General features: G+C 30.7%; 2 protein-coding genes across 2 annotated transcripts; one reads left to right on the plus strand and one right to left on the minus strand.

The window, feature by feature from the left end:
- Positions 1-515: 515 nt before the first annotated feature.
- LOC127106439 (probable pectinesterase/pectinesterase inhibitor 44) lies at positions 516-1,718 on the minus strand. The gene has a single exon (XM_051043732.1). The coding sequence runs from the start codon at positions 1,564-1,566 to the stop codon at positions 844-846; it is 723 nt and encodes a 240-aa protein (XP_050899689.1). The 5' UTR covers positions 1,567-1,718; the 3' UTR covers positions 516-843.
- A 7,411-nt stretch (positions 1,719-9,129) lies between these two features.
- Positions 9,130-9,807, plus strand: LOC127106440 (pectinesterase inhibitor 2). The gene has a single exon (XM_051043733.1). It carries the CDS (start codon positions 9,160-9,162, stop codon positions 9,712-9,714), a length of 555 nt encoding a protein of 184 aa, XP_050899690.1. The 5' UTR covers positions 9,130-9,159; the 3' UTR covers positions 9,715-9,807.
- The last annotated feature ends 534 nt before the right edge of the window (positions 9,808-10,341 follow it).

Genomic DNA, 10,341 nt, shown 5'->3' on the forward strand with positions numbered 1-10,341 from the left:
TAAGATGAAAATTCAATCGCAAGACATTTTCATTTATGCATTTGTTTGATCGTTATATCTGTGTGTTATACCCTTGTATATATTATTGTATATACTGAGTAAATCAAGGACTACACTAAAATGGGGGGGATTTGTTGGTGATTTTAATATCATCAATGTATTTTAGTAGTAATGTGATTTACTATAGGGCGATGCAATTATGCGTTAAAGCTTGGAAACGAGTTAGGAGTAGTGCGGAGTGCACGCTCGTCGAGCCAACGTATAATTGAATGCGAATAATTGAAACGGGGTTCCAAGGGGCGAAGCCCCTGGCGGGGTGCGGGGCAGCGCCCCGTTCGAAATTTTCTTTTGAACAGTTGAACCCTTTCCCAACCGACGTAACCGTTTCTGAACAGTTGCGTCTTTTCAGTTTCTATTATTGATCTCCTATATAAGGAGTCATTTGGCCTCAGTTTAAACGGATAACGAAACCAAACTTTCTCTCTACATTCCTGAACCTTTCTCTTTGCCAGAAACAAATTGTTCTTCAAGAATTATCCCCACAAAGATTTCGTGAACCCAGGCAAGAATAGGGTCGAAATACTTTGTTCGGAAAGTGTACGAACACGATTCTTCGAAGTTATCCAGGATTATCATACCCGATTATCTAACATAATTAACCTTAACACTTAAACTATATAGCAATTGTAATTGCATAATTGACCTAACACTTAAACTATATAGCAATTGTAATTGCATAATTAACCTTCAAAGCCTAACAGATTTTGAAACAAACTAGAACCTAATGAAAAGAAAAACTACATAGATAGATATGTTTTTCTGCAAAGATAATTCTCATTCTCATCATTTCCCTTTGCTATTATTTCCACCTCCAACTCCAAAGTAAGGAGTGAAAGGTATCCCGGTGGATGGTAACCAATAATATCCAGAAATCAAATGCGCAACCGTGAAGTTTAAAGCCTGTTTAGGATGAGTAAAAACATGGTACCCTGGCCACTTAACCCGTTTCTGTACTCCAGCTCCTAACCCATGATTCTTATACTCCGCATAGAAAAGTGGAGATTGAGCATGGTCGGTTCCACCCCACTTCAGCCATCCTTCAGGATCTACGACCTCATTTATTTGACATTCCATGAAGATGGTTCTGGAGTAATTCTGCCATGGCCTTCCCAGATACGTCCGAATCGAGCCAATGTATGGAATAAGATCCAAATCAACTGAGATGTTGCAAAACTGGAAGGTGAAACCAAAGGTTGTTTCGTTACGGCGTGGTCCACCTTGGGCCGTGATGGGGTTCTGGTTGGTTGACCCCTTTCTAACCAATATTTGACAGTACTGAAACACCGCAGCGGCTCTGTCAAATATAAATTCCGCACTGCCGCGGATTATACATTCCCTATAGTATTGGCGACCGGAGTCGGGGCACAAACTGTCTTGGTAGCCGGAAATTCCACACCGATAGAAAACAGATTGGTCTGAGGTTGAGAATAATGCCACAGCTTGCCCATTAAACGCCCATGCAGTATTCTCAAATGACATATCTTGTGACAAGTATTCTCCGCACATTTCTTACCCGGTTGACATCCTAATGCTGAAATTTAACTCAAGTATATATTTCTTCTAAATTTAGAAATGAATTTTTGATAATATTTTGTGATTAAGGAGGAGGAGAATATAGAGAAATCCAGTTCAATCGGGGACAGCTCATAAAGCCGTTGATTTTGATAGGTTTATCTGATTTTATACTTGCTTAATAATTAGCCGACTTTGGTGGTTGTTTGGGGCGAATATTGTTGTAATATTTGGTTTAATCGATTGAATTGATCTGTTTAATCCAGTTTTTATTACCATTATAATAATCATAATAATTAATATAAACAAGAAGGAGAAAGTAAATAGCATTAAATTTAATTAATAGTAAAGAAAAAGAGAAAGGTTTTATGTGTCTCCCAAGATGGAGTTCTCATTTTGTATGAAATATTAACTATTAATTACTCTATATAGTTTTATGGGAAATATCAACTATTAATTATTTTTTAATATGTATGTTTCATTTTAAAAAAAGATAGATGTTTTACCAATCATAAAATAATATTAATATAAGATTCACTTTTTTATTTACCTACCTTAAAAATTGAGTAAGATTACCCTTAATATAAAATGTTAAAAACAAAAAAAAAATAGTATAATGTGATTGATTGAGAATACATTATCCAATTTTTTATGCTGGGTAAAGAAGTTGTCTCCTTTAATATATTATATTTGAAAAAAAAATCATTATTGAATATCAATTCACTTTTTTTCGATCAATAAATTCAGTTTTTTCCCTTAAATACATAGTTTTCAAATATTGATAATAATTTAAAGAATGATTAATAGGATGTGTTTCGGTCAAGGTTTGAATTAAGATACTTTATATAATTCTTTGCAATTGGATTTATTGAATTAAATAGAATTAAATAGAATTAAATGACTAAGAATTATATTATATACTCTACTTTTGTTTTCAATTCATGAATAGAATTGAGACAAACTTTAAAATGATACGTTTCTCTTTCTTTGTGGTGATCTTTTTTTGTTTCAGTTACATGCTCCTTGGTTAATTCAATTTTCCAATAAATATTTTAGATACCATTTTCATGTTAATTCATAATAATTTCAATTTTAATCTTTAAAAAAAAATGAGACTTTCGTCAAAAATCTCTAAATAATTTTCTCTTCCATATTTTGAATTAAAATCATTTTTTGGATTAGATTTTATATTTTTTGTGAATTAATAGTTTTGACTTGTTTTTAATTAATTTTAAATACTTATGATTTGCCAAAAATTCTCAAAATTTTTGTCTAAGGTCCTTTGATCTTGTTTGACATAGGATAAATTCCTTGGCCATTTATTTCGTGATTTGAAAGGATTTGAGGTTTTTCCCTTTCAAAGTGCATTTTTTATTCATTTTAAAATTGATTTTATTTGATTAATTGTTTAAATATTATGTTGAGCTATTTGATTGATCTTGTGATGTTTCATCTTCTGTTTGGTCTTGATTATGGTTGATTTGAACTTCCATTTGATCAATACTATTGGATTTAGGGGGTTGATTAAGTGTAAACTTCATCCCTCAAGATGAATGGATAGTATTAATCCGATGAAATTCTTCCCTTGATCCATTTATTTCTTCTCATATTCATCTCCTTTTTCCCCAACCCTTCACTGACCAATGACCTCTCAAATATCAAATGTTAGTTGATTCATCAATGACCTTATGGCAGATGAAGCAACATGAGCCTGATTGAGATAGGTTCATCCAATTTTATTTTTTGTGTGTGGTATGCTTTAGGAGTATGGTTCTTTGTACCATGTCTCTAGCCTGCATTAACACCAATATTTTCATTGTCTGGCCTCAGATAGTTGTGACTTCTATATAAGTTCAATTACGGTTGTTTAACATAGAGCTAATATGTCCAAAAAGGCATAGCATTTTTGTCAGTAAGATTATAAGTCTCCCATTCCTCATGGTATTGTGCGAATACTTAACCTTTTTTCCATTTGTGAGAGCTAGTGACATACTTGTTGATTTATCCAAGTTGGAGCCCTTCTCATAGATGATGTCTTGGTTCATGTCTTCATGCTTATGAGTGGATGGTTGAGTGTTCTCCAAAAAATGAATTAAAATAATTTTATTTTTCCACTAACAATGACTATTACCTTTTGTCTTGACTTTATTTTAATGCAATTTAAAATTATGCAGTTTATCATTCATTGCCATTTATATTTTATGCAATTTGTTTATGTTTCACTCATTTTTACTTTACTCACTTGAGCCTTATCTTGTGCTTGTATCATATTGTGCTTGTGATTTTGTTTTGTTTGTGGTCTTAGGACTTTAAAATACCTAATAACAACAAAAACCCTAAAAATATATTGGTGGACTATTGGACCTCTGCCCTGGACTTGATCTGAACTTTTGGACTTATAATAGGAAACTTCCTTATGTTATGAGGACTTTTCCAATGCCATTATTTGAGACTTCTCTTGGCCAATGCCATTCATCTGATACAAGCCTAGAACATCTCCTTTGGTTTACTTGTTATTTTATCTCTCTGCTTAAGCTGTTATTTTGATCTTGTTGTTTATATATGATGATTGTTTCTATGAGTTTGCCACAAGGAATATTTCACCTGATACATTTGAAGACACTGAAGGCTGCTTGCTTTTAGAGTTTCTTGCTTGGATGTTTTTGCTATCTTTATTTGATGTCTTTGATCTTCATATTGATTGCTTGGATGGTTATGCTTGTTGGTTGCTCAATAGTCCAAAGGAAATGGGTTTCTATCTAACATTATTGTCTTGTGGATTGCATCTCATTGGTCAGATCTTTTCAACTCTAAACTTTTAAAATTTTGTCTAGGATAAGCCCTTCATCTCCTCCCACTTCTTTAATTTCAAAATCTCTCCCTCATTTCAAAAGCTTCTTTGCTTGTGTTTTCAACTTAGACTTCTTTTATTGAGTAGAAACTTTGGCCTTATACCATTGATTTTCAAAACATTTTCTTAAATCAAACTTATAAATAAACTTGACGATATTGACCTTATTCTCAAAAAACAAAAAGAACTAACAATCTCATCTAATACTTTTGGCCATTTTGTGCCTTTTTCTTTTAACTTTTTCAAATGAGAGCATTTAGATTTGATTTATCTTTGGTTGAGATATAATTCTTCCATTTCAATGATATTTTGATTATAGGTCTTTCCATTTATTAGGATCTAGTGGTATACTGGTTGACTGAATCCAAGTTTGAGCCATCCCTCTTAAATATTGTAAAACACTCATTATTGGTGGATGTTTGGTTGAGTATTCTCCCTATGATAACAAAAGATCTTCAAGCTTTTGTTAACATAAATCCACCCATTTTCTTTGAAATTTTTACCACGAACTACGAGGTTTTGATCCCTCGTTTTAATGTTGGTACGTAGGCATAAGACCAAATGTCTTATCAAACACAAAATTATAATTAATGAATTATTTTCTCATCCCCTCAATCTTTTTTAGAAAACATATTTTCCAACTAAAAACACTTGCACACGAATAAGGGCTCCCTAGAAGTATCTAGGATACTTTGGATGCTAATACCTTCCCTCTACGTAACCAACCCCCTTATCTGTATTATCTGACATTTTATTAGTTTTGATTTCAAAACTTCTTATCTTTGGGTTTTGTTCTTACTTTTCCCTTTTCCTTTGGAAACAATAAAAGGCAGCACAAAGTGAAGCAAATTATTAGGAAGAATTATTCAAATACATTACACGGTTATTATTAGCATGGGTATAAACAAATACAAATTCTAACCTGAAATTTATTTAAGGGTAATAGTGGAAGAATAAAAGAGTTATACCAAAAACACCAATCCACTTTATCAATTATATGACAGGCTAAATCATCCCGAATCTATGTCATTCTTTTCAACCGTGGTGAGCTTAACATCAGAGCATCCATCATATGAGAAAATGTAAGGCTACAAGTTTGTTCCAGCAACGCTCGTGGCCCGATCTTGTTCGACTGCCGATTGCGATAGCTTATTTTCATACTCTCAAATTTACCCTACCTCCGCATCACTTTCCATAATCCTAATTCATGAGCATACATCTTATACATATCATCTCATAAGCATTTGTACCTAATGATCCACAATGTTCCACAAACTAAAGGCACGGGGTTCATCTATGAAGCCTCAAGACCCACTGATCACATTGAGCTGTGCCCAGGCCATCTTGACCCTAATCTTTATCCTCAAGCATCCCTACAAGCATAGAGGATCCTTTAATTCATCTCACTCACTCTCAAAACCCAAATTGAATGGTGAGTCCCCATTGAAGATACATGAAGACTCTACTGTTCACCCAAGGATCTCAACCCTAGCACTTGACCCTCATTGGCTTGTACAAGTCATGGTTCACCTTGAATCTTAACCATGTCATTGAGGACCCCTAAAATTCAAATTTTGTTCATACCCCGATACTTTGAATCATCTTAATACATCCCTTATACATCAAACCCTAATTTGTCTAACCATGGTTCATCATGAAACTTGTGATTCAATAAACCCTAGTTTGGGAATCCTTTGTCCATGGACTTGTTTCATTTGATAATCCTATCATATCATCATTCATTTAGCATCAACTCAAGTCAAATTCAACCATAGTTCACCATTCAAACACTCATTCAATTCATGTTACAAGTCATTTGGTTTGGTCATGGTTTGTGAACTTTCAAGGCATTGGATTCACCTATGAACATGGTATAAAACCAAACCACAAATCTCTAAGCCTCATTTTACATCATGATATGATCATTTGGGCTTCAAACATCCACCATTGTGCCTTAAAAATCAAGAAATCACAAAGTGGCATTTCTAGGTCAAGTTGGTTGGTCACATTTTGGCAAGAATGTCCTATGATTTAGTCCAAAGTCAATAACTTTTTCATCTTGCAAGTTTTTCAAGATCTTATTTGAGGAAAATGTCCTAATTGAGTCCCTCTTAAACTTTGTTTCTAGGTTCAAGACCTAATTTATTGGGAAATCATCTCAATTTTTGCATTGGCCAAGCTGGTCCAATGTGCCTAGCATGCCCTAACAACATGACCAAGACCATCACTTTACCATATTTCTATTTCCAAACCACAACTCTTTTTGACCTGATTCCTTTTACATTTAATCAAGGACATGGAAATTAACATTTGGCACGAAATTCATGCAAAATGCACAAGCCAATTTCATTTGGCCTTAGTTCAAAAATTAGAAAATGTCATGATGCACAAGTCAAACCATGTCAGCCATAATTTGCAAATTGAATCACCAAGGTTCCAATTTATCAGAATTTGTTCTCTATTGACTTGTAACATGTTATGCAACATACTAAGGCCCAAATGGAAGTCAACTTTGGTGTGGAAACCTCTCAAGTCATGGAACCCGATGCCATGTGAAAACAAGTGAAATTCGAGCAAATACTTATTTAATATGATTTTAGGCACATAGGAAATACTGACCATTAGTCTATGTGTTAGGCCTATGGCAATGTTGTACTTATGCTGGTTGAATAGGGATATGAGACCCTGAGTAATGGCATAGAGATTTAACGTTATGTATATCGTTTAACCCTACTTATGGTGACAAACTAGGAATAGAAAGCTTCAAGTAGTGGTTAGTGAGTTATTTTGTGAGGGATTGGCTATAACGATTTTGTTAATTCACTGTGAGGTTATATTGATTAGATTATTCATATAGGGTATGAAAATTTAACAATAGAGGAATACGTGATTCTACAACACAACTTGACCGCTTTTGTGACATTGTTTTCTCGTTTATTTACTTTTTTCCTGAAACTCGAAAAATCCCCATTTTTACTAGTTTTTATAAATTACAGACGTTTTGTCTTGTTTGGAGACATTCCTTGTGGATTAGAATTTTTTTATTACTTTGACATTATCGATACACTTGCTGAGAAGTCATCAAACGTCTATCGACAAAAGACATAATTAAAAAAATCGACATTAACACTGATGGTCAGTGCAACTTTTGTAACAATCTAGAATCCCTAAATCACTTGTTTTTTGATTGCAACACAACAATTAAATCTTACACGTCAATTAGATGATCTTGATATGGAGTTTTTAAATCTTACACGTAAATTAAATCTAACAATTGTTATTAATAGTTCTCATTTTTCACATATTTATTAGTTCTCGTTGCATACGCTTCATATATATATATATATATATATATATATATATATATATATATTATATATATATATATATATATATATATATATATATATATATATATATATATATATATATATATATATATATATATATATATATATATATATATATATATATATATATATATATATATGAATTAGAGATATTTTATTATGATATTTTGTTTAATTATGTATGGTAGCAATAAATTTTGTTGGATATTTATTTTTTGACAGAAATAAAAATATTAGAAATAACAAGTGTTTTTGTATTTTTTTTTATTGATGTAAGACGTGTCTTTAATTTTAAAAAAACAATGTAAAATATATGTGTTTTTCTAAAAAGGAAAAAAGTAAAAAAAATAGTAATGTTACAGGTTTTATGAATGAGTAATTTTTTTTTTAAAATTCAATATTAGTGGATACTGTGGGGATGAGGATGAAAAAAATATTCCTCGAAAAATATTGGATAGTGTATGCAGCAGGGAAGAATTCTTCGCACATTGTTTGCCTGATATCCTAATGCTGGAATTTTACTCAAGTATATATTCCTTCTAAATTTAGAAATGAATTTTTGATAATATTTTGTGATTAAGGAGTAGGAGAATATAGAGAAATCCATAGGCCATTGATTTTGATAGGTTTATTTGATTTTAATCGATTGAACTTATCTTTTTGATCCAATTTTTACTACCATTATAGTAATAGTAACAATTAATATAAACAAGAAGGAGAAAGTAAATAAAAGAGAAATATTATATTAATAGCATTAAATTTAATTAATCATAAAGAAAAAGAAAAAGGTTTTAAGTCTCTCCAAAGATGGAGTTCTTATTTTCTATGAAATATTAACTATTAATTATTCTATAAAGTTTTATAGGAAATATCAACTATTAATTATTTTTAATATGTATTTTTCATTTTTAAAAAAACATAGATGTTTTACCAATCATAGAGCAATATTAATATAAGATTAAAATTACTATAAATTTTTATTTACCTACCTCAAAAAATTGAGTAAGATTACCCTTAATGTAAAATGCTTTGAAAAAAAAAATTATACTATTTAATAAATAATTAAATATGATAAAATTATAAAGTATAATATGATTGGTTGAAAATACACTATCCAATTTTTTATTATGGGTAAAGAAATTATCTCCTTTAATATATTATATTTGAAAAAAAATCATTATTGAACATCAACTCACTTTTTTCTCGATCAATAAATTCAATTTTTTTCCTTAAATACATAGTTTTCAAATATTGATAATAATTTAAAGAATGATTAATATATATTTCAGTCAATGTTTGAATTCATTGAATTAAATAGAATAAAATAAAATAAAATGACTAAGAATTTTAATGGTATATTATATACTCTACTTTTGTTTTCAATACATGAATAGAATTGGGACAAACTTTAAGATGATACGTTTCTCTTTCTTTGCGGTGATTTTTCTTGTTTCAGTTACATGCTCCTATACAATCAAAGTTGTGGACGTGGATGCTATTTGCAAACAAACAAATAATGTTTCATTCTGTACAAATCTTCTGAATTCAAAGCCTGGTGGTGTAGGTCAAGATCTTGACAGTCTTGCACAATACACTCTTGATGTGGCTCGTTCCAACACTACCAACACCATCATTCTAATCCAACGGTTAATCGCACAAACTGGTAGGGATGTTGAGGCACAAATTCCCTATAAGAAATGTTTAAGTTTCTTTGAGAAGATTATCCATAGTATTGATTATTTTCGTGACATGTTGAAGATTAGAGAATATGAAGAGATGTTTCGTGCTGCAGATCGTATAACATATTATATTTATGATTGTCTAAATGGAAGTGGTCCCGATGAACCTCCTTATCATGGTAGTCCTATGGTGCCAAAAAATGCCAATGTTCTCAATCAAGTTGTTGTTATAATAAGTGTTATCATACATAAACTTGAGTGATACATCTCTTCGTTTCTTACAACATCAGGTGTATGGTTCTTGATCTATCTATAAATACTATAAATTAATAATATGTCATAATTTGTATTTTAATTATGTCATTTATTTCAAATGTTTAAATTTGTATTAGAACTTGGATTATCATAAATCTTATTTATTGTTACTAGTGCCCAAACTGACATTCTCCTATTCGTTTTTTTTAATTTTCAATTTACTTTTTAAAGAATAAAAAATTCAAAATTATAATTTATTATAGATAGGAGACTGTTCTAACTATTTGATTTTATATTAAATCACTATAGTAATATAAATACCACAAAATAATAACAATAACCTTTTCCAACTGAATAGGATAATTGTAGGACGTTAACTTTCAAAATTTTAAATGTTTGTTTTATTTTTTGACAAAAAAAATTCATAATTTTCATTAAATTCTAATTTTACAAATTGATAGCAGAAAAATTAAACATTTTTTAAAATTATATCAATTACCTTCCATAATAGAAAATATCGTCGACTAGTTTAAGGTTCCAAGACAAAAGATCAAAAGAAATCCTATTTTGATAAACTAATTCTAAATCACAATTTTTTAAAATGTTCATAATTATTTCTCACACTAAATAGTTC

The sequence above is a fragment of the Lathyrus oleraceus genome, chromosome 7 (genome assembly GCF_024323335.1).
Source record: "Lathyrus oleraceus cultivar Zhongwan6 chromosome 7, CAAS_Psat_ZW6_1.0, whole genome shotgun sequence".
Classification (NCBI taxonomy): Eukaryota; Viridiplantae; Streptophyta; class Magnoliopsida; order Fabales; family Fabaceae; genus Lathyrus; species Lathyrus oleraceus.

Coding starts and splice junctions, on each gene's coding strand:
- LOC127106440 (XM_051043733.1), top strand. CDS start 9,160: ATGAATAGAATTGGGACAAACTTTAAGATGATACGTTTCTCTTTCTTT.
- LOC127106439 (XM_051043732.1), bottom strand. CDS start 1,566: ATGTGCGGAGAATACTTGTCACAAGATATGTCATTTGAGAATACTGCA.